Source organism: Crotalus tigris, unplaced genomic scaffold (assembly GCF_016545835.1).
Source record: "Crotalus tigris isolate CLP2741 ecotype Arizona unplaced genomic scaffold, ASM1654583v1 scf7180000017694.5664430, whole genome shotgun sequence".
Taxonomy (NCBI): domain Eukaryota; kingdom Metazoa; phylum Chordata; class Lepidosauria; order Squamata; family Viperidae; genus Crotalus; species Crotalus tigris.
Genome location: NW_024096572.1, coordinates 725,270 through 747,852, shown reverse-complemented (window position 1 = coordinate 747,852; position 22,583 = coordinate 725,270). Strand labels below are relative to the sequence as shown.

The window sequence follows — 22,583 nt, the reverse complement described above, 5'->3', positions numbered from 1 at the left end:
CTGCACCCACCCCATTTGCCGGCAATGGCAAAAGCGTCCCAATATGTTGCGCGACGTCACATGACGTTGGAGTTTGACATGTCTGCTCTAAGAAGCCCCAAGAAGCATTCTCAAGATTTGATTGGATAATTGTGGGCATGTAAAACCTGCATTTAATTAGCATGATAGAAGCTAAAGTGTTTGGTACCAGGGAGAAAATCCTTTAAATTTAGTTCAGATTAATTATTTATTAAATTTATTATATAAAGGTAAGGTAAAGAAGTACCTGCGGATTTTATTAATATACTGACTCTGTAAACTGTAAAGAGCTGTGAAGCAGTATATAAGTCTAAGTGCTATTGCTATTATTCCGCTAGTTGTTGCTGTCTATAGGGGACGGTGCTCATCGCTGTTTCAAGGGCATTGAGCTAGCACTGTCCGAAGACATTTCCGAATGTCCAAAGACATTTAAGCTTATTATGCTGATGATAAAAAGGTTTCTTGGGAATTTACAATAAATTAAGACCGCTCCTAGTAAATTAAATAATTTACTTGTTCTATTGTCTCAGAAACACAGTTTAACTGTAATGTGTGGAAGAGTTTTGGAGTACAAAACCCTTTCTCTAGGACTATAGGCTGTGTATTCTTGCTTTCTCTCCCCCTTCTAAGTTCCATCCATGGTGTGGCTACAGATTATGATGTAGCTTTCCTGATAAAACTGAAAACAAGAGAGGCATTTTGTAGAAATAGAAGAAAGGGAACTGGACCTCACTAGATCTATTGAGATGTATTTCATATATGGCTTGTATTGTGTACTAAAATTACTATTATTTTTATGATTTTGTCAGTATCCTGCAGAAATCCGCAAGTATGACTATGATCCAAATTTTGCAATAAGAGGGCTTCATTATGATGTGCATCGGGTAGGTATGGATTGTTTAGTTGGAACTTCATTGGTTATTATCTGTTTTCATTTCTAAGTAGTCTGAAATAGTTGCCAGATGGAAGTGAACATACTTACTTTTCAAATTTGAAATAATATTTAAAGAAATGGTATTAGAAATTAGCTCTTATGTATTAAACCCAAGGTTCCTTACAAGTTAATTGATCAATTATACGCCATCAAATTGTTTTTGATTCTTAGCAACCACATGGATAGCTTTCCTCCTTGATGATCTGTCCCTCACCTGTTCTTTCAGATCTCTCAGTGGTGCACTCATTACCACCACCAGTCCATCCACTTTGCTGCTGGTCATCCTCCTCTTCTCTTTCTCTCCACCTTTCCCAGCATTAGAGCCTTTTCTGGAGAGCTGGGTCTTAGCATAATGGGTCTAAAGTAGGATAATTTGAGCCTGGTCATTTGTGCTTTGATTGAGAACTCTGGGCTGATTTGCTCAATTATATATTGGTTTGTACTTTTTGCTGTCTGTGGTATTCTCAGTCTTCTTCAAAATCAAAGTTACCTTACAGCATACACCTTACAGTAATATATAACATATTACCAGATAAAAAATTATTAGGAAGAACTCAAGGTCTGCAATTTGTAATCTCAGATTACAAATCATCCACCCTTTTCTGGCTCCAGAGAGAATGACAACTCAACAGATTGCTTGGTTACCTTGTCTCAAGTGTTACTGCAGCTACATCACACAATTTTGCATTCTGTTCAGGTTCAGGAAGTGGAAAGTGCCAGAGTACTTAATCCATTGTCCCTAGTTGAAATGCTTCTTTATTTTTGAGACTTCACAGGAAAATGAAGTTGGCTTTAAAATGGCAGAAGAACATTTTTTTCAGTCTCAGTTGCTTACTCCAGTAGAGAGATTAGTATCAATCTTTAGTATGGTCATATAATGTAAGGGATGTGGAAAGAATATAGTCAATAAAAATGTAAAAGAAGGCATAGGAACAAAAGATATAAAAAGGTATGAGGGGGACATAAAATGTTAACCTTTGGACTAAGATGAAGTACAATAAAACAAACCTCAATTTTCTCCTTTTGTCTGCCACAGTTGTATATAATTCTATAATCCCCTCCATTGTCTTCCTATCTCTAATCAAACCATAAAATATGTAATTTTAGATGTGTAATATTTTTTTTGAGGGGGAAGAGCTGCTCATAACCAAACTGTATCTTTCACAATCAAAACAGAAGTGAAATTGACAGTTCTCTTTCTCAATGCTCCAAAATCTGCTTGCCAAACATAAATAATAGGAGCATGTTTAATATTTCATTTTAAATCTCTGTAAATCATAGCAGGGTTGCGATTACCAGGATCAAATGGAGTTTCCTTTTGTCAACTGAACTCAAGAACAGCACCACTGAATTCTAAATGAAGATGAATAACCATGTAAATGTGAATTGATGAATATATCCATGGGTCATTTAGCTGCCTCTGACTCTAATTTTCTATAAAATTAGTAAAGATGTTTATCAATGAATATTAGCCCTGATCGGTTGCTGTTAAACAACTCTTCTAAGATTTCTGATCATAATATTTAATTGTAGATACTGATTAACTGAAGCATATCTTTAAAACATGTAGTAGTAATGGCAAAAAAAAATTCTCTGAAATTTAATCAAAATTGTTTAGGGTGATTTATAAGTTTAGCCTGTAACTTTTCTTGCTTTAAAGGCATTATTAATGAAGATTGATGCTTTTCACTACATTCAACTGGGAACTGTGTACAGGTGAGACAGGAAGCATTTTTTCTTCTGGGTATCTGTATCACTATAATAGCAATATAAGAGTAGAATGAACTCCTGCCTTGTGTGACTATCATCAAATAGTCATCATCAACTGTGTTCTCTATGCAGCACTTTGACTTTCACTTTGTTCTACCTTCTGCATTAATGGTGGAACAATCCAGAATGCCATCTGTAGTCATTCTTTAACCATTCTTCCCATTACATCCAAGAAATACAGATTGTAGTACTTCAAAAGATAGGATTTGAAAGCCATTTTTAAATATATATTGTTTAGCTGGAGTGGATTAGCTGACTAATGTTCTTGCTTCCAGCTGCTAAATCGTACTGGCAGGTTGCTAAAAATATTCCACTGTTTGCAATCAGTTTTGCTAGCAAGACTGATTCTAAATATTTTTCAGCATGAATCACCATTCTGTTTGTGCTCAGCAAAAATTCAGATATAAGAATAATGTTAATTCTGCAGTCTTACTGATTATTCAGTCTGTTCAATTTCTGCAAATGTTTAAAAACCCAGTTGCATCTCTCTGAAACAATTATCTTCTATTAGGTTACATTGCTGCATTTTAAAAATTGGGATATAAACTAACTATTGAATTTATTAAACAAAAATTAGTAGCATGCTATAATGCTAGATATTTTTTTATAATAAAGAAACTTTATATTTAATCTACAGTGTTTTAAGCTAAAAGTTTTAACCTAGAGATATTTGGCATAAACTGGTGTGCAAAAATGTTTGCTTCCTAACTAGTATGGTCTTCAAAGATTTAGAGGTATCAAAGACCCACAAGATGGAAGATGCTAGCTGAAAAAGTTACCCTAGCATTTAAAACTTAATATCTTGTACTTAGAAGTAAAGCCACTGGATTCATAAAGGGCTTAATTCTATTTAGATATATTTTGCATTGCATTGCCTTCAGTCTTTGCGCAGTTACTCATCCAGGATACTTACTGGGGAGAAGATTAATTCTCATTTGCCACTTTGTAATGACCTTTGGAAAACCCATGAATTAAACAGGCATGAGGGTACTTTGCACACTGAATGTCATCCACAATACTTTCTTGAAATTGAAACCCTTGATTTAACAAATTGTCATGTCCTCAAGCACTGGTGGCTAATTTTTGTCATGAAACGAAGTGCATTAAGTCTTTGGATAGGTTTAACACACCTAAAATAATACTAGAGGATTGGTGGGGGGAAGCAAAATAATGAGAATTTCCCCCCAAATGTGGAATCATTTAGATCCACTTATTTCCACAACTTCACCATGTTATTGTCCTGCTCTCTTTTGTCTCTGGTCCCTGAAGATAATAGTACAGTAAAAGAAAGTGTGCCATCACCAAATGTTAAAATGTTGTCACTATTATAGATAATATAAATTACATTTTATGTTTCTGAAACTTCATCTTAATCTACCAGCTAGGAGTAGCACTCCTGCCTTCCAGTATTATGCTACTACTGAGGATAATAAGAATCTGTTATTTTACTTAATATACTTTGGATTGTTTCTTAAATAAAAGCATTTCAAAGTGGATTGCACCATATTAACTATTCATGAAAAGCAATACATTTAAAATATTAACAATTTAAAAGAGGGGGAAAAGAAAACAGTTGCAGAATCAGAAACTGCTCATCTGGTCTTCTCACAAATTTCAGGAACAATTTCAGTACAGATCACGTTATCATAATGAAAACTCACCTGTGAATTATGACAGTAAGCTATTTCAGTTCAAGGAACATGCAGTAGGGCTTTTCCTGATGTTCTCAGGAATCACCAATTACTGAGGTTTTTTTTTTTGATAATTTGTTTATCCCAATTAGCAACATAGAGAATTTAAAATTGTTCTGAATAGTAGCATATTGCTTATGGCAGGCTAGAAAATTGTATATATACCTGTTAATTGGTAAAACCTGCTTGGCTTTTGCATTAATATCATTGCTGTTATTATCAGAGGATTGAATGTTGTACCAGATGAAGAAGTAATTGCTATGTATGATGGTTCCCATGTGCCTTTGGAACAAATGAGCGACTTCTATGGAAAGGTAAAACTTTTTTTCTGACACTTTTAATGTGTTTTGTCATTTCCTTTCCCTTTTATATTAGTTTGTATTTTGATATATAATGTTGAGAGTTAAAGGTATTATAAAAAAGAAAGTAAACTATGAGTCATTTTCTGTTACATAGAAATTTGAATTCATATAAGTATGTTTTTCTTCTGCATCTTTTGTAGAATACTAACTTACAACTAGGCGTCTCACTACTTCTGTTTTTCTGCAAGGCAGAGGAGATTTTTGAGATTTCAAATTAAAGCAGTAATCTAAAGCATATTTAGAATCCAGGACAAAATCCTTTAAAACAGAAACTAGGGTTCTCCAATTCTTATAGGCTAGTGCAGGGGTAGGCAACCTTGGCTCTTTTATGACTCGTGGACTTCAACTCCCAGAATTCCTGAGACAGCCATGCTGAGGGGAAGGAGAGGTTTCCAAGCTGAGCCATGCTGTCTCAGGAATTCTGGGAGTTGAAGTCCACGAGTCATAAAAGAGCCAAGGTTGCCTACCTCTGGGCTAGTGGCTACAATTTAAATTTGAGTATGTTGTGGGCATTTTCGCCAAGTGTCTCAGAAGGCTTGCTGCACCATAAAATGGACGCCACAAGAGAAATGTAAAGGACCAGTTTGGAGAATAGTGCCTGCCATCCAATTAAATGTCCTGCCTCTTCCAACAGAATGTTTCCTATCTCCTTGTATTACCTTTACACACCAGAACTGTCAATAGGAGATTTTTAAAAGTCAAGAAGGTGACCTTCACTACATGATCATAGCCACCATCTTGAACTTTTTCTTCTCCTACCCATAGATGTTACTGGTCCCTTCCCAACAAAGTGATGAAATGTAGTTGTTCATTATTATGCTCTAAGAAAAATTAAGGAGCCTATTTGCAGCCTCTTGGGTTTGGAAGTAAAATTTGTGATGGAAACTTAGTTTTGCAATGACCCAGTTTCACTGCTTATTTCTTATTTTTTAATGTAAAAAGAGAGAAGGGACAGAGCTTGAGGGATGGCAAGAAAAATACCCATGAGTACCTTGGAACCCGTCACTACCAGTTTATAAAATTTAGGTGTAAACAGTTTAAAAGCTAGCACAACATCTTTCGATAAAATGGGTTTAAAGATCTTTCTAAGGACAGCAATGATAAAACCAATTGTATATTCATTGGAGATGGTACCAAAAATTTACTGTCTTTTGTATCTGCTAATCTGACTAAATTGTAATTGGCCCAGACTAAGAGAAGTTATTATATGTCATCTTTCTCTTCGTTGCTTGTAGGCTGATTGAAGGCATTATTAACACTTTCTGAAATATGTGATATTGTTTTATAGCACATATATGAATGTGGTATCTTTGGTTACAGAGTTCACAAGGTCACACTATGAAACAGTTCATGGATATCTTTTCCTTGCCTGAGATGACTCTCCTGTCTTGTGTGAATGAGTATTTTCTGAAGAACAATATTGACTATGAGCCAGTGCACCTCTACAAAGATGTGAAGGTATTGGGTTATCCCAGTGTGACAGTCATCCATATAACAGTTTCCCCAGCCTGATGCCTTCTAGCTGTATTCTACTTCAATTCTCATAATACCCATTCTTCGGGAATGGGACCCTATTTCTTGATACATATATCAGATGATTATTTTATAATTGTTAGGAGCCATAATCCTTCAGGTCTACAATAAAAAAACCATTACTATAAAAAAGCGGTAATTCCATTATATTAAAATATTATGACCCAGAGAAAAACTTATAGCTTGTTCTTCTTGGCTATTAGTTTCAAAGTATGAAAGATGTTTGCTTCATACAGGTTTAGCTCATTTTTAGATATCTTTTAGATATTTATATACTTCATTTTCCTGTCGATACAGCTAGTTACTGAAAACAAGATTTGAGTCTTTAGAAACAAAGTTTCTGGATTTCATGGTTGAAAAATATCCTTGGAAATGTGTGAGCAATATCTAAATAAAAGCTTAAAACTTGAATGAAAACTTTGACCAGATAACTGTATGTCAGAAACATGTGGAGAAAGTGCTGAAGGGACAGGGTCACTATGTTTGACCAAACACATATGGATCTCCTTATTTGCATGAATTTGGGATTGACTGGCAGATTGGATGAAAAACTCTTGCAACAGATTGTAGTCTTTCCATGCTTAATCTGAGAAACTGAATGTGAAAGAGGTAGATAGATTTATAGGCATTCAGTACCTTAGTCAACTTTCCATGATTAGCAGAATAGAATTATTCATAGTGAGAAACGATATATGAACTTAACTTACATAATTTATACATCAGAATTCAATTTCTCTTAGAAAATGGCTTATTTTGACATTAAACTACATTAAAAATGTAAATAGGATCTAGCCAATGGTTTATGAACCTGGCTTGTTAACATACAAGTTTTGAAATTATGAATTTATGAGAGTCGTGTTAACTTAATTTGAGCAAATTGCTTTGATATGAACGAATTCAACAAATATAAAATTTTGACTTTGATATGGGTAACTACTTATTCTGAAAGTTCACACAGCATGTGAACCATCATCTGGCCTGCTTATGTGAGCCCAGATATTATGGTTTTAAAAACATGGTTTATGCTTAGTGTGTGCAAACCATTTGGGTTTTATTTGGGAAAATTATTAATCTGTAATATAATGCAAGGTTGAAACCAATCTATTTTCCTAATCATAAAGTTGAGCAGTAGGAAACTGGATGATATTACTAATAATCCCTGAGTGAATAATTATTTTCTTGGATAACCCTTGGTAGTCACAGGCTTGCTAATACCTTGTTTTGCCATGCTCCCAGCAATTTATCAGCAACTGAAGTAATTATAGTAATATAGTAGAAGGTCCTAATTAATATCTTTGCCCATCAGATATAACTCTATTTATATAGAAAAATATCTGATTCTCATTCTCATTTTCCTAACAGGATTCAATCAGAGATGTACACATCAAAGGGATAATGTACCGTGCAATTGAAGCAGATATTGGTGAGCATAAGTGAATTTTTTTTGAAGAGATCACTTTTTTCTTCTATTGATGGATTTTATGTTATTGCTTTAATTCTCTGACCTTTAAATTAGCCCACTGGCACCTGAAAATCATTTGCATTATTTTTATTTAAAAATGAATTGCCAAGATTTCATGGTGCACATACAATACCTTGCAAGATTTTGGTATCTAAATCATGGCATTTTTAGAATTATATTGCTACTTCTTGTAAAGTTTGAGGTAATTTTTTTTAAAAAATAAAAGTGAATCTGAAAAGATTATCAAACCTTTGCTTCCATAATTCTTCCCTAAAAATAGACTCTTGCCTAATATGCTTTGGTTTGTTAATGGAAGTTAAATAATTTAACAAGTTCAATTTCATCTTTGTCCAAAACTTCTGGTTGCAGTTTATTTTTAACTATATTCAAAACTGATTTCTGTAATAGATCCTACAGCGATAACGAACAGGCTCTGTAACCTTTTCATAATAGTATGTAGCATGTAGGCAATAACTGAAACAAATTGCCTTCTGTGAATGCAAATGTGGCAAACCCAAAGTAAATAATTTGTAATTCAACTTGCATGCTAAGTGCATTCATATGAAGATGCTTAGATATTTAAGAATTTTAAAATCTTGGCACATGAAGTATTCTTAAACTGTTAGGTAAGTTAAGAATAAGAATTTTTGCCTGTAAGATAAGAAATATCACATATTATGTCAGGGTCTAGAAAAGCCAGTTCTTGCAGGCTGATATATTTATACATGTCTGATTATTAGGAACAACTCTTGAGATGTCACAAGTTTACATTTTGGTAAAGCTTACGTTCTTTATTTAAGATTTGTTCTGAAATCAATTTTCTATGCCAGGTTAAAACCTTAGAGCTTTCTGAATATGTCTCTGGAATCTTATGATCGGACCATCTTTCAGCAACAATTAATTTTATACTATCATCAGTTCATCTACATGGTACATCTAGGTAGTTTTCTTAAGAACTGACTTTTGTTTATAGGAACCAGTCTGAAAAAAATGGGAAGGTAATGCCAAATAAAATAGATCAAATTCTACATGCAGTGATGCCAGTTTCCATACAAAGGCTATTTCCATGCATTGGTTCATATGTCTGCAATGCTTGTAATCCAGTCAGCTACCCTCAAGGTCATAGATTGTTGCCATGGTCCAGTGTGTGTGAACTAAAAGTCTCCAGTGTTGTGGCAACTATGTGGAGCATTCCCAAAGGTATGGGCTCTTCAATACTACTGCTTGTCTTAAGTAGCCCTAATAATAGTTAAACATTTAATATACGAGTAGGCTTTTCATTGCAGTTTTTTCATCAAAGGACCTCCAAGATTGCTTGTTTTTAGTGGTAATGCTGAATTTGGGACTTATGCAAAAAAAAAAAAGAGACTTTGCTATAAACATTCATTCAATTAGAACTGTTTATGATTTTTTCCCCTTATCTTGTTCTCTGTTTTCTAGAGAAATACATTTGTTATGCTGAGCAGACACGTGCTGTGTTAGCAAAGCTGGCAGCTCATGGAAAGAAGATGTTCCTGATCACAAATAGTCCTAGCAGCTTTGTGTAGGTGGTTTCTTTGAGCATAAACCTGTCAAAAATTTCATCTTAAAATTAACCATTAGTTGTCACTTTTCAAAATTATATTTGTGTTATTAAATGTTGGATTACTTTTTATAGGGACAGAGGCATGAAGTTTATAGTTGGAAAAGATTGGAGGGATCTCTTTGATGTAGTCATTGTCCAGGCAGAAAAGCCAAACTTTTTCAATGATAAGAGAAGGTGAGTTCCTTGCTGCTGAGTTATAAATATCTGTAAGATGGCCTTTGTCGTGATGAACTCGCTCAAGCATTGCAGTGGGCCAGAGAAGCTCTTTTAAAAATGGCTACTGCCCAAGATTTACTGCATTGTCCCCAGGCTCAGAACTTGCATTTGAACTGCTGTGTTCTCTGCCGTTAGAAGAGTAGCTGAGATATATCTTTTGCCAACTCTTTAGAATAATTTTATTTATATTATCTACCAGATTGCATTGCTTGAATCAATATGTGTGTGTGTGTGTGTATGTGTGTTTTCATGGAAACCATCTTGATGTCTCTGAGATGAAAAGCAACATGTAAATAAAGATTTATTTATGCTGCCTGTGAAATTGTGATATGGCATACCAGGACAGGAGCTGGAGAAGCTTAGGGTTCTGCTGCAGAGTTCATCTGCATAACTCCCAATGTGATAGGTTAAAGCAGTGGTTCTCAACCTTTCTAATGCCGTGACCCCATAATATAGTTCCCCATGTTGTGGTGACCCCCAACCACTTATACATCACCGGGTGCCAGGGACGTGGCCAAAGAAAAGGGGGAAAAATGGTGGACAGCCTTGTTTGGCGACCCCCGTAAAATGGTCGTTCGACCCCAAATGGGGTCCCGACCCACAGGTTGAGAACCACTGGGTTAGAGACAAAGCTAGGCAAGTGAGTGAGAAGAGAAACAGGAGTTTCTCCTGGTTAACTTTGGTTCTAGTTATCCTGTTCTAAACTGAAACCTTTCAGATATTTCTCATAGGAATGGGTTTTGGGATGCATCAATTGAAGTCCAATGCAGATGCATAGCACCAAGCTGAGCAAGATAGCATGAAGTGATACCTTAATCTTACCAGTTAGATTTCTGATGCACTTACTTGGAAATTTTCAGTTATCCTGCTAATATTTGAGACCCAATGCTCAATAGGTCAAAGTGGTAGCTAGTATACAGTATTTACTTCTCATGTCTATTTTTTCTCCTTATCAGAAAATTGCAGATCTCTGGTTACCTTAGATTGGTGTTTTGGCAACTACAGGTAGTCCTTGAGGTACAATTAGTTGTTCAGTGACTATTTGAAATTACAATAGCATTGAACAAAGGGATTTATGACCTCTGCCTGAGGTTAATGGCTGTTGCAGCCCCTCTGTGGTGACATGATTAAAATTCAGGCGCTTGCCACTTCACCTTCACCTACACAACCTCATGGAAGTTGCAACTTCCTGCACCCACTTATCTCCCCTCCCATCAATGTCCTTCTAGCCCCCTGCTATTCACTGCTCCATTACCTCAGATGACCTTCACCACCATCTTGCTCCTCTTGTTGATGAGATATACCTGGCTGGGCTGCTGGGCTATATGGGGCTGGGTTCATGTAGCAAAAAAGGAAAAAAGCCAAAAGCAGGAGTAGGGAGGGGGCTGCTTTAGGCTCCCTCCCTTTCCCCAGTGCTAAGCCAGCTCCATACAGACTAGAAGCATAATGTAAAATGCTGTTTGTATATACTTCAGCTCACGGACGGGATTGCTTTCTTTCCCAGTTTTCGTAGTGCTAAATCAACCCCATATGTCCAAGGAACATTGCAAAAGGATAATGTTTTTGCATATTCTCACTGAGGGACAGGGCTGCTTTAACTCCTCCCCTTTTTCATCATGCAGAGCAAGCACCATACAGCCCATGAGCGCTGCGCAAAGGGGTGTTTTGACCTACTCCAGCCCCTTTAAGCTGCTTTCTGCTTTTTTTAAAAAAACACAACTTTTTTTTTACTGTGAAGCTGGCCCTAATTGATGATTTTTTTCCCTCTCTTTTTTTAGACCTTTCCGCAAAGTGACTGAAAGGGGTGTTTTGCTTTGGGACAAAATTCATGAATTGCAGAAAGGCCAGATTTACAAGCAGGTATTATTGTTGTATCTTATTTTTTCTTTTCTTATTTCTTATTTTTTATGTTTAAAATGTACCTGTATTTTCAAACCAGCTAGCAATCATGCTAAAGTAAAACAGAATAAACAATTGAAACAATGGTTATTTCATATTTATACTACATTGTTACAATGACTATGTTGACTAGATATTTATTTGTAAAAATAATAAAGACGGGATAAAAACAAATAAATAAATATTGCATTGTGAAACATAAAGATAAAAGAGATAGCAATAAATGAAACTAATTTAATTCTCTATCATATTGGTTTTTCCTTGCTGTTTCTAAAGGAAATTATTTTATTTTATTCATTTTAAATTGTAACAATATGAATCATGGAAAAAGGACTGTAGCTTAGTGAATGAACTCTGTTACCTTAAAAAGATTTATAATTCAGACCTCAGATTGGAGAAATCTTCTGTTTGGATACTGTTAAACACTACTAGTTCTTATTTTAACCAGTACAGAGATTATTGGTCTGATTTGCTGTGCTGAATTTTTCTGTGATCAATGTGAACTGTAATATAATGGCCTGTAAATTGAAACAGTAAGCCCAGAATTACTAATGCTCAGTGAAAGCTTGAATAACACAAACTGTGAATTAATTGCTTTCATTTTCACAATTTCATCCTTTGGCATTGTCATAAGATAAGTCTCTGAAATTCTATTCAAAGGTCTGGAAAAGATCAGAGCCCCCAGAAAGCTGTTACTACTTCAAATTGTACCATGTGAATTGAACAGCTTGTCTTCTACAGTTTCATGAACTGCATGTGCAAGACAAAATTGTCTAAAAATATTGTCTAGTTAGTCTAGACAATAGCTATATTTCTTATTTTCCTCTGTCCCCAAAATTGATCTTAAGAATATTCCTTAAAGCATTACGTAAAAAGGAGAGAAGCTTAATTTAGGCAATCTTACCCATATCAACAAGACCAATGTAATCTCAGGGCTAATAGATTAGAGGACATTTTGCATTAATGAGAACATTGATATCAGATTTCTAGATCAACAGTAACAAAATTTGGCTGGCAACTACTATCCTTCTCCCAAATCTTTCTTTTAGGGTAACTTGTATGAATTTCTGAAACTGACTGGTTGGCGCGGTTCCAAAGTCTTATATTTTGGTGATCATATTTACAGTGATCTAGCTGTAAGTACTTTCTTCCCCATGTATTTTTTTTTAAATGAAGCTGGTGTGATACAGAAGAATGAGCTATATATTATGTAATTAATTATATAGAGGGCTACTTTAAAAATTAGAAAGGGCAAAGGACCACATTTTTGCAATAAAAGTGGGGAAAAGTCTTGAGTAGGATTAGTCTGGTCTTCAGAAAAAAACATAAGGCTCTTACCTTATTGTTATGTATATTTTTTGAATTTGTTTTATACAGCTTTCAGCAGCCTGTTTCTTCCTAGTAGCAGTAACTTTCTGCAATAATAATTGAAATAGAGCTCAGAGTTCCAAACTTATAACTTTCTCTTCACCTGCCGGTACAGATTATACTGTTTTTATATTGTTAATATTGCTGACCAAACTGTTGCAAGAGAAAAATATCTCCCTGATTTATTTAATGCAGGTCCTGTTAATATTTTACCATTTTCTGATTTAAATTCCTTTCTCTAATTTACTTACTCTTTTTCTTCTGACCAAACAATATCTGATTATTTGTGCTTTATTTATTTACCCTTTGCCCTCAAGTCTGATTACCTGGTTTAGAATGGGTGTGTTTTACACTTTTAATTATTGCATGACGATATAACTAAGATCCATTTATGTAAAAGTATAGATATCTTCAGATAGCATCTAACCTGAAAGAATAGAAAGTATGTTTTAAATGAAATGAATACAAATGGTTTTCTTTTCTTTCTTTCTTTCCTTTTTTTTTGCGATCATTGTCGGCAAAAAAGGATTTGACCTTAAAACACGGCTGGCGAACAGGGGCAATTATTCCAGAATTACGAAGAGAGATTAAGATCATGAATACTGAGCAATATATTCAGACTATGACCTGGCTGCAAACCCTCACTGGACTGCTGGAACATATGCAGGTTTGTTCTTTACTTTTTTCCATTCTTTTCATCCCCACCTCTGTTTTTTTCTCTCCCATGCTGGTATTCCAAATAAAAATAGGAAGTATAGAAACCATTAGAATTGATGCATGTAAACTCTAGATGGGCTAGATGGAGATTAACCTCTTGTTTCCCATTCTATGCCCACTTAATAATTAGAGGGATCTTTAACTAATGTTCTTTTGCCCTAGTGATGATAATAAAGTTCAAATCACGGTGCTGATATTAAAATGCAAACATACGTTTATATTGCTTTCACTGTATGCTTGTGATATGGCTAATTTTTTAAAAATAAAACCTCTCTTCATGTTTCTTATTCAATCTGTCCTGCCCATCTGTTATACTTACAAATGTGTCCAAATACGGTCTATTTTAAAACTCACAAATATATATCATTTATATCATGTCATTTCAGATTCACAAGAATCCTGATTGCCAAATGATATTAAATGAGTGGAAAAAGGAAAGAAAGGAAATGCGGTAAATATGAAAATATTAAAATTGGATACTTGTGTATAAGTTTATCCAAGAATAAACTGAACTCAATTTTGGGGGTTATTCTTGGATTATTTGTGAACATATATGGTACATTCTAAATTTTAAAAAATTGATCCGATATATCAATGTTATAAAATTAGTCCTTACTTGCTTATTTTACTAATAATTTTGTTAATAGCAATAATTAATGTATAGGAAATTCAGCTCCATTGAATTCTGAATGTTTACTCTTAAAAATGTTAACTACATTTTTATTTTTAGTTCTGTCTCTTGTAACATTAATTATAAGACTACAAAAACATATCTGATGTAATTTAAGTAACAACTATGAGGATTTGGGAGCTTGTTTGTAGAGTATTTATTTTCAAGCCCACCCAACTCAAAGAGTGTGACCCTGGGCACTCTGTGACATAAACACACAATAACTCAAATGTGTATGTTTTCTGGCTCTGTCTATCTCCATCTCACTTGTCATATAGCTCATCTATTCTTGATAGGTGATTGAGCATTGAGTATAGTTTTGCTTTTGGTTACATGATGCTTTTGCATTATATCACAGAGTAAGATATGAAATTAAGCCAACCGAGGGTAGGTCATTGTTAAAGTTTCCAATCCACATTCAACTATGTAATTCACTAACTTATTTTGCACCCCCTCTGTCCCCAAACCTCAGAGGATGGTGGTTGTAGGGGAGAAATAAGGAGAGACCCTGTGTACCCTACAACCGAATTCCCCATGGAAAGATGGGGCATAAATGAAAAGATGGTAAAAGTATATATATATTTTTCTCCTTTCTTGAGTGGCCTTTCTTCAGTGAACAGCTTTGATTTTGAGGCCTTATTGATATAAAAACAAATCTGTCCTATACATTCTAAATATCTCCGATCCAAAATAAATCTTTCAAGGTACGTCTATGGAGATTCTCAATAATCCAGGTCATGGATGTCCCAAAGCTGCTTTTTCAAAAGGCAACTGGAATTTTTTAGTATTTTTCCTTGAAAACATGTCGCTGAAGAACTGAAGACGCTTCTTGGATGAGAAGTGAAATATTTTCAAGGAAAAAACCAAGAAAGCCTTTTGAAAAAGCACCTTTAGGTTTTTCATGGCACGTAATGCACTGATTGTTCTAAATGTTTCCCCCTCCCCTTTTCTCCTCAGAGAAATGACCAGGAATTTCTTCAACTCTCGGTTCGGAAGCTTATTCAGGACTGATCAAAACCCCACCTATTTCTTAAGACGCTTGTCTCGCTTTGCTGATATCTACATGGCTTCATTGAGTTGCCTACTGAACTATGACCATGATTACACCTTCTATCCACAAAGGACTCCTTTGCAGCATGAACTTCCAATGTGGTCTGACCAGTTGTGCACGGGCACATTCAGAATACCGTTTCTTCAGGAGATGATCCAGATCAAATAACCTCCACACACAAACCCAGTTGTTGTTTTTTGTAATGTAACAGTTACCATATTACTACGCGGCGGCTTTGTAAAGAATATTTATTGTAAGAGTAACTTTCTCTATAGTAATTGGTTCTTGTTGTACACGCTATGGAGCAAAATTGTCTATCCAGCGGCTCTCTCATTTTTTTGTAGTGAGAATTGATAAAACTATGGTTGCACTAAGAACTGATTCTTTCCTCCAGTTGAATATTGGCTGGAATGGAAAATCATTTGCACATAAATTTACATACAGCTCATAATATTTGTCTTATACCCTCTAACTGGAGGTCATTACTTGAAATTTGGACTTGATTTAAATATTCAGCTAAAGGCACTGTTACTATTATACTTTATAAGGAATGTAAAATCTCCTCAAGGTTTCAAATCCAGGCAGGGCTGGGCAACTGCTATTTTTTTAATCAGAATATTAGAAAATAATTTTTAGTGGATGAGAGATTTAAGTCCATGCACTCAGCCATTATTTTTTTCACAGACTTTTATTTTCCTTAGCTAGGAAAAGCTGCAGCTGTAGAAAACCAGATTACATTGCTTGTATTGAACCAATCAAAGTTTTCATTATAGAGATTTCCAGCCAATGAAAATTGACAGGATAGTTAGTAAAATTGGCAGTAGAAACACTACAATAGCACCACAAGTGTAGAAACAGAAAAATACATCTACTAAAGTGTGTTCAAAGTGAACATCTTTATAATATAACAGCTCTGTATGAAGAATTGATGGTAGAGTAAAGCCTTATAGCACTGGGCACTTTAGTAGAATGCCATCATGTGCTTTAAGAACTGTATTTTATATATGGAGGCTGCAATATTGTACTTACTTTCCTGGGAGTAACTTTCTTTGAACACAATAATATTTTAGTAATGTATAATAGTATTATTGGCCTGCCTTCATGATAAGAGTGAAACAGTTACAATTATTAAAAAAGGTGAAGATTCTCTCTCTCTTTTTAATTCTTATTCCCATAACTTAAAAAATTATAAAGGCTAAATGTTTGAGGGTTTTAAAGCCAGTTCTCCTCACTGTGCTTATGTAAGTCCCACTGCTTTATGTAAGTCCCACTGTGCTTATGTAAGTCCCAACTGATATTTATTGTATTCACGTCTTGAACTCAACAAATTATGTATTAACTTGAAATCATAAATACTAACATTATTTCTAGGCAGATAATGAAACAGCAATATAGCAAGAGCTTTGAACTAACAGTCCCTTTCCTAGTAAGCTACCGGTGTTTCAACTAATGGAACAACACAACTTTTTCTAAAAGCTATTGATAGGCCATAAAAAAACTACATGGTAGAAGTTAATAGATAATCTACCAGTTTAAATCCAATAGTTACTGGTTACTAAAGAAATTATTCAGTCTAAAAACTGTTGCAATTCTGGTTGTTTGTAAATGAGCCAGAAATTTCTAAAATGCTTAAAGCAGTAGAGTGCAATTTTCACGGGCATTGCAGTCCACCTACTTTGAAAATCTTGAAACATTCCTTAAAATATATATTAAAACTTCATGTATTTTATGAAGCTATTCAAAATGTAGCCAGAATTTATTCTACATTTATTTTAGGAAATAATTTGGCTCCCCAAGCCTGTTTACATAAATACTATGTTTCAAGTTTGTAAAAGCATTTCTTTGTAGAAATTTGCAACTACGTATATTTTTAATTTTTTTTGTTGTGTAACTTAAGAGCAGTAGCTGGCATTATTCCATTTTGGTTCCAAATGCATGTCTTGAACAGATGCTCAAGATGTGTGAGTTATTTCCTGGTTTCACCTTTGCTTTAAGACAGACATGTCAAACACAAGGCCCGGGGGCCAGATGTGGCCCGCGAAGTGGTTTCACGTGGCCCGCAAAGCCATCCTGGAAACAGTGAGGGAATGGCCCCCGCTGCCTTGGCCCTGGCCTAGATCAGCCGGGAACCAATGTACAATTTTGTGGTGGCCATCTTGGCACTTGCCCCAGTGGACCATGCCTTGGCACTTGCCCCAGTCCCACCCCCTTCTGCCAGAGACCCTCAGATCTGTCCCACTCCTGCCCAGGCCCCCATAGGCACCCTTGACGCGAATGATGTAGAACTGGCCACGCCATCTAGTAGGCCACACCCACTCCATCCATGACCACCCAGTAGGCTGCACCCACTCTGGCCACACCCACCCGGCCCCCCCAGGGCAACCACAATGCTGATGCGGCCCTCAGTGAAATTGAGTTTGATACCCCTGCTTTAAGAGCTTAAATCCCTAAACAAATAACCCTTAAGAGAAAAACATTGAATTTCTACTACTATAGCAGTTCCTGTAACTAGATATTCAATGGTCATGTTGTAAAGGTCTACTGTACTACAGTATTAAGTGAGATGTGCAGAAGGTTATAAAAGATGAATAAGTCCTCATTTAGTGCAAGGGTTCATGTTTTTCCATAGGCATTTCATAGAGATTCAACCATCCAATTTGTCCTCCCCAAAGCTCCATTTTCAGTGGGAAGTTTTCATAGATTGTCCCCATCTTTTTGATACCTTTTGTAAAATTCCATGATCGTGTTATTTACTGAGGAGCTTACCATACAGTCCTATTGCAGTTTTACACATTGTACAGTTAGAAAAATATTGATATGGAATGGATGATTTTAATTAGCTAAAGAGAAGAATAGTACCTGAGTCATTATCCAAATAGCATCAAAATGCTATTTACCATCATATTTTGTTGCCTAATTGTTTTAACTAACAATAGAAAGCTAAGTGGAAAACCTAAGGGACAGAAATGATGATGATGATGATGTTGGAAGGGACCTTGGAGGTCATCTAGTCCAACCCCCTGCTCAGGCAGGAAACCCTATACCATTTCAGACAAACGGCTGTCCAGTTTCTTCTTAAAAACTTCCAGTGTTGGAGGCACAAACTAGTAGTTCAAAGCTTGACATTACTTGAATGGCATGTATTAGTCCTCCTAGAACTTCTGAATGATATTTGTTCACAATATTAAAAAGTCAAATTAGGACAGATTCTGAAAATTAGGCTTAGTGTAAAATCTTTTGAAGTTTAGCTGTTTTTATATTAGCATATGCTATCAAGTCCTGTGAACCTAGTAATTGTGAGTATTCCTGTTCAACATGCTAAACATTTTGAAATCTGCTATAAAGAAGGGTTATTTTACTGCAGAATAAAATTTTATTTCCTTGTGTAAAGTACTAATTGCTGCTGCAGGTTTTTTTTAATGCCAAATATTGTAAAAAAAAGTGCATGAACAGTAACTGTGGAGAGCCTTTGCATACACAGCTGCAAAATACTTTAAGAGAATGTTATGAGTACTTCAACTGTGGTGTCTTTATTCTGATGTAATTTTGAAATTTGAAAACACATTTAAATTCTAAAACTTCTCACTTGCAATTACTTTGTTTGTCGTAGACTTTTGTCAGTATGCTCCACCTGAATAACAAAAGTGAGTCATGCTCATTTGTCAACAATTTGAAGGTAACAAGGAAAACATCTGATTCATATGCTGAAACTTGTTACTGGAAAAATATTTTCATACATACAAAAATTTTCTAATAGTACAGCATTGTTAACTTACAAACCAATAAATATTTTACTACAGGCATTTATTGTAATTAGGATGGAATTCAATACAAGATTTTCAGGTAGAAAGTTGGAGGATGGCAGGGGAGGGAAAAGATCTCTTCAGTAAAAACATTCATCGTATATTTGAAGGAAATATGTGAGGAATATGTAAATTGAATTTATAGCTGATGTTTTTGATAATTAGTGTCTATTTCAATAAAGTACCAAAAGTAAATATGAGTGAGTTCTACAAATTTTAGTAAAAACAAATTCTACAAGTAAAATGGGTGCAAACATGTTTCTTTAAATTGCTGCTTTGAAGGATGAGTTATTATAAACTAGTACATGTTTTGATTTCTCTTACCAATGCTGCTAAAGTAGTTTTGTTATCTAAAATAAACTGTTAATGTAAGTATGATGGATGAGACACTTCTCAAAGCTTATAGCAAAAGCCTTTGAAGTAGTAGTTGTTGGGAAAAGAAATTACTCTCCTTGATTGGTAGCACAATATAGTAATTTTGTTTAATATTGGGTAAAATGTATGTAGGTATGTAAATGTATTATCCATCAAGATGAAAATTGGAATAAGTAGATGAATTTGTCTAGCTTGGTATCATGTTTTTTAAAGATGGGAGAATGGAGAAATGCTACATAGGTACTAGCAAGTATATAATTTGTATCCTACAAGAAATTAATGTTCATCAAAAGAAGCCATGATGCGTGTGTTTCTGTTCACAGGAAAAAAACAAAGGTTATATTTGTGTGGTAAAACTAAAAACGATAGAATCAAGAATGAAGATGAAAAATGAATGAGGATTGAATATAAAATGAGTATATTAGGTGGTTTATGAATGAGAATCAATTGCAAACACAGTAGCCCTCTTTTTATCCTCAAAAAGGGGTGAAGTGTTAAAAATAAGACATAAAAATTAGTGTACTATATGGGTGTGATGGAAGCAAGGTGTCATGGTGATGATTTGCATGATTGTATGTAGAAAGGTTCTACTGAAATCTCAAAAAAATCTTAAAATTAGGATTGTAGTATTATAAAATATAGCCTTTAATACTTTCAGAGCAGCTTATCCAACCTTGCTACTGTTAATTTGTGTTACAAACAAATTACAAATGTGTGATTTTTAAAAAAACCTGGAAATTATGCTATCTACTCGTGTAATATGCAGTAAGTCATTTTAAAACATTTAGATTTTTTTTTTAAAAAAAGAATATCATTCCATTAATGACAGGTTTGTAGTAATCCAAACAGCATAGCTATGCCCCATTTTTTTTTACAAAATAAAATGCTATTTTGTAAGATTAATGACTTTTGGAATACAGGGAAGAGGAAAAAAGGAAAACAGTGATTTTAGGATCTGCATAACTAAAATGACAGAATTACTTCCTAATGAAATTAAGCAACATTCAATTTTTAAAGGAATTTTCTATGTTCTTCAATGGCTCTTTCCTGAACCAGATGTGTCTTCATTGTCCAGTGGTAAAACTATGTCTCTAGTGAAGGCATTAGAAATCATGGGGAGAATCACTGCTCACCAGCTGCTGATCATCGGAAACCTGTTTTTTAAAAAGGTTATAGTCAGTATTTATAAATAATGCTCTCAACATTTACTGGCAAAGTAGTTGGCAATATATTACAAATGAAAGAACAGGTGTAACTATCACCCTAAAAGTGTTTTTAATTAGTGCTCTTAAAGACCTGATTAAGCAGTTAAGTTCTTGCCTACTTCAAAAGTAGGCTGGAAAGGGGCCAGGTGTGTAAATGCCTCTTGTCCATGGGGCCATTGCTGAGAAACCTCTTTCTAGTAATTTGCATAGCAGGGTGATCTGAAAGCCATTATTCAGACAGCAGATGTCATAGAACAGGGAACATTGCTAAGCTATTGAAGGGTCTTGTCCTGTTAATAATAAAACATGAAGTTGGCTTTGGTCTGGCTATGGGGTTGATAGCATTGTTCTTATCATTTCAGGCAGCAGGCTGGATTACAGCAAGGTTGCAGAGGATGTATTTCAGATGCAGACTATCAGAGAGAGAATGATTGAGTTCAAATATTGCATCAAATATAATGTGAGGGGGGTTGTTTTGATCCTAAAACAAGTTGTTTTGACTTGGGCACCATGCTTTGACCTTCTGCCTTGCCTGAAAAGAGCAGAGATACAGCTGATACTGTAATTCTGTGAAGTTGTCTTGCAGAAACCTAAGGCAATATTGAGCCAATTCTAAGAAATATAGTCCTATCCAGCCAAGGTGCTGCTATAGGGAGCACTGTGTTGCCCATTTCTTGGTTGTTTGAATCCAGTGACTACAATTTATTGATGGATTTTGTATTTAAAAAATATATATATATAGAAAGTTAAATGGCAGAGATAGGTGCTTAAGATTAGCTTTGATGTTGTCACAGATACAGCTTTGTTATATTAGTGTGTATCTTATGCCCTCAATACCTGCTAATTCAAAGGGGGTAACAAAAAGGAGAAAAATACAAAAATAAACTCATAAATGTGCTGATCTGTTACTAAAAGAAGATAAAATCATTTGGTTAGTTAAGTAGAAGACACAATATTTTCTTTTATAATCCAAATTCTGGCTTCTGGCATATTTTGAAAACAATCCTACCTCATCAGAATAAAAACTTACCAAAAATGGATCATAAGGAGGATCTGATGGAAGATCTGATGAGTTTTCATAATTGGGATTTGAGATGTTGGTAGATGGCGCTTTGTCCAATGTAGTTACATCAATATCATCTTTTTCCTATGTGATATTTTTAAAAGAATAGTTTATGTTCAGATTCATTACAAAGAAAGCCAGTTTGGTGTAGTACTTAAAGGCATTGGGCTAGGAAATTGATAGACTATGAATTCTAATCCTGCCTTTGGCTTAAACCAGGTGGGTGGCTTATTTGCTGTCAGTCATAGGAACAGGCAATGGGAAGCCATTTCCAAAGAGGGCCAACAGTTGCCAGAAGTCAAGATGACTTGAGGACAACAAAAAGCAAAGCAAACAGGGAAGTCAGACCTTATATGATGGCTGTATTTATAAGTTATTTAAATACTAGGGTTTGATTATCAGGAATGCACTAAATCAGTGGTTCTCAACCTGTGGTCCCCAGTTCACTGGGGAAGGGGCATGATGTCACAAGGTGTTTGCAAAGGCTGTTATGATTTAATTCTTGAATTAAGTCTTGGTGGTCCATGCCACAAAAAGTATTTAAAGGGGATCTGTGGTAAAGAAAAGGTTGAGAATCATTGCGCTAAGCCTCATGTGCTTCTATGTCCCTTGCTTGTCCTCTTTTAGATTATATTCCATCTTGACTGAAGTGTTGAATCCAGTCTGGTGTTAGACCATAGTCACCAGAAATAGCATCTTTAGTAGAGCACAGCAAACTCAACAGGAGTGATGAGGATTTCTTTCCCTTTCTCTGCATATTTTATTCAGTGAAGCTAAACAGATAAATCTGTTCTTTGTATGAAAGGAACAGTTTTGTCACATAGTTCTTGTGTTTGATTTCCTTGCATGATCAAAGTTACC

The 22,583-nt window shown here is 35.0% G+C and overlaps 2 protein-coding genes across 2 annotated transcripts in view; one reads left to right on the top strand and one right to left on the bottom strand.

Moving 5' to 3' along the window:
- NT5DC3 (5'-nucleotidase domain containing 3) overlaps window positions 1–16,423 on the top strand; it is a 29,954-nt gene extending 13,531 nt beyond the window's left edge. Inside the window, exons 3-14 of the mRNA XM_039338193.1 lie at window positions 828–902; window positions 2,613–2,668; window positions 4,637–4,727; window positions 6,096–6,233; window positions 7,671–7,731; window positions 9,211–9,313; window positions 9,428–9,529; window positions 11,350–11,431; window positions 12,520–12,606; window positions 13,365–13,505; window positions 13,942–14,006; window positions 15,183–16,423. Coding sequence (XP_039194127.1) covers window positions 828–902; window positions 2,613–2,668; window positions 4,637–4,727; window positions 6,096–6,233; window positions 7,671–7,731; window positions 9,211–9,313; window positions 9,428–9,529; window positions 11,350–11,431; window positions 12,520–12,606; window positions 13,365–13,505; window positions 13,942–14,006; window positions 15,183–15,444 — 1,263 coding nt within the window. The 3' untranslated portion in view covers window positions 15,445–16,423. The remainder of the gene's footprint in view (window positions 1–827; window positions 903–2,612; window positions 2,669–4,636; window positions 4,728–6,095; window positions 6,234–7,670; window positions 7,732–9,210; window positions 9,314–9,427; window positions 9,530–11,349; window positions 11,432–12,519; window positions 12,607–13,364; window positions 13,506–13,941; window positions 14,007–15,182) is intronic.
- Window positions 16,424–18,780: 2,357 nt separating this feature from the next.
- Window positions 18,781–22,583, bottom strand: part of STAB2 (stabilin 2) — a 99,982-nt gene continuing 96,179 nt past the window's right edge. Inside the window, exons 69-70 of the mRNA XM_039338192.1 lie at window positions 21,690–21,806; window positions 18,781–20,608 (exon numbers count right to left, since the gene is read on the bottom strand). Coding sequence (XP_039194126.1) covers window positions 20,558–20,608; window positions 21,690–21,806 — 168 coding nt within the window. The 3' untranslated portion in view covers window positions 18,781–20,557. The remainder of the gene's footprint in view (window positions 20,609–21,689; window positions 21,807–22,583) is intronic.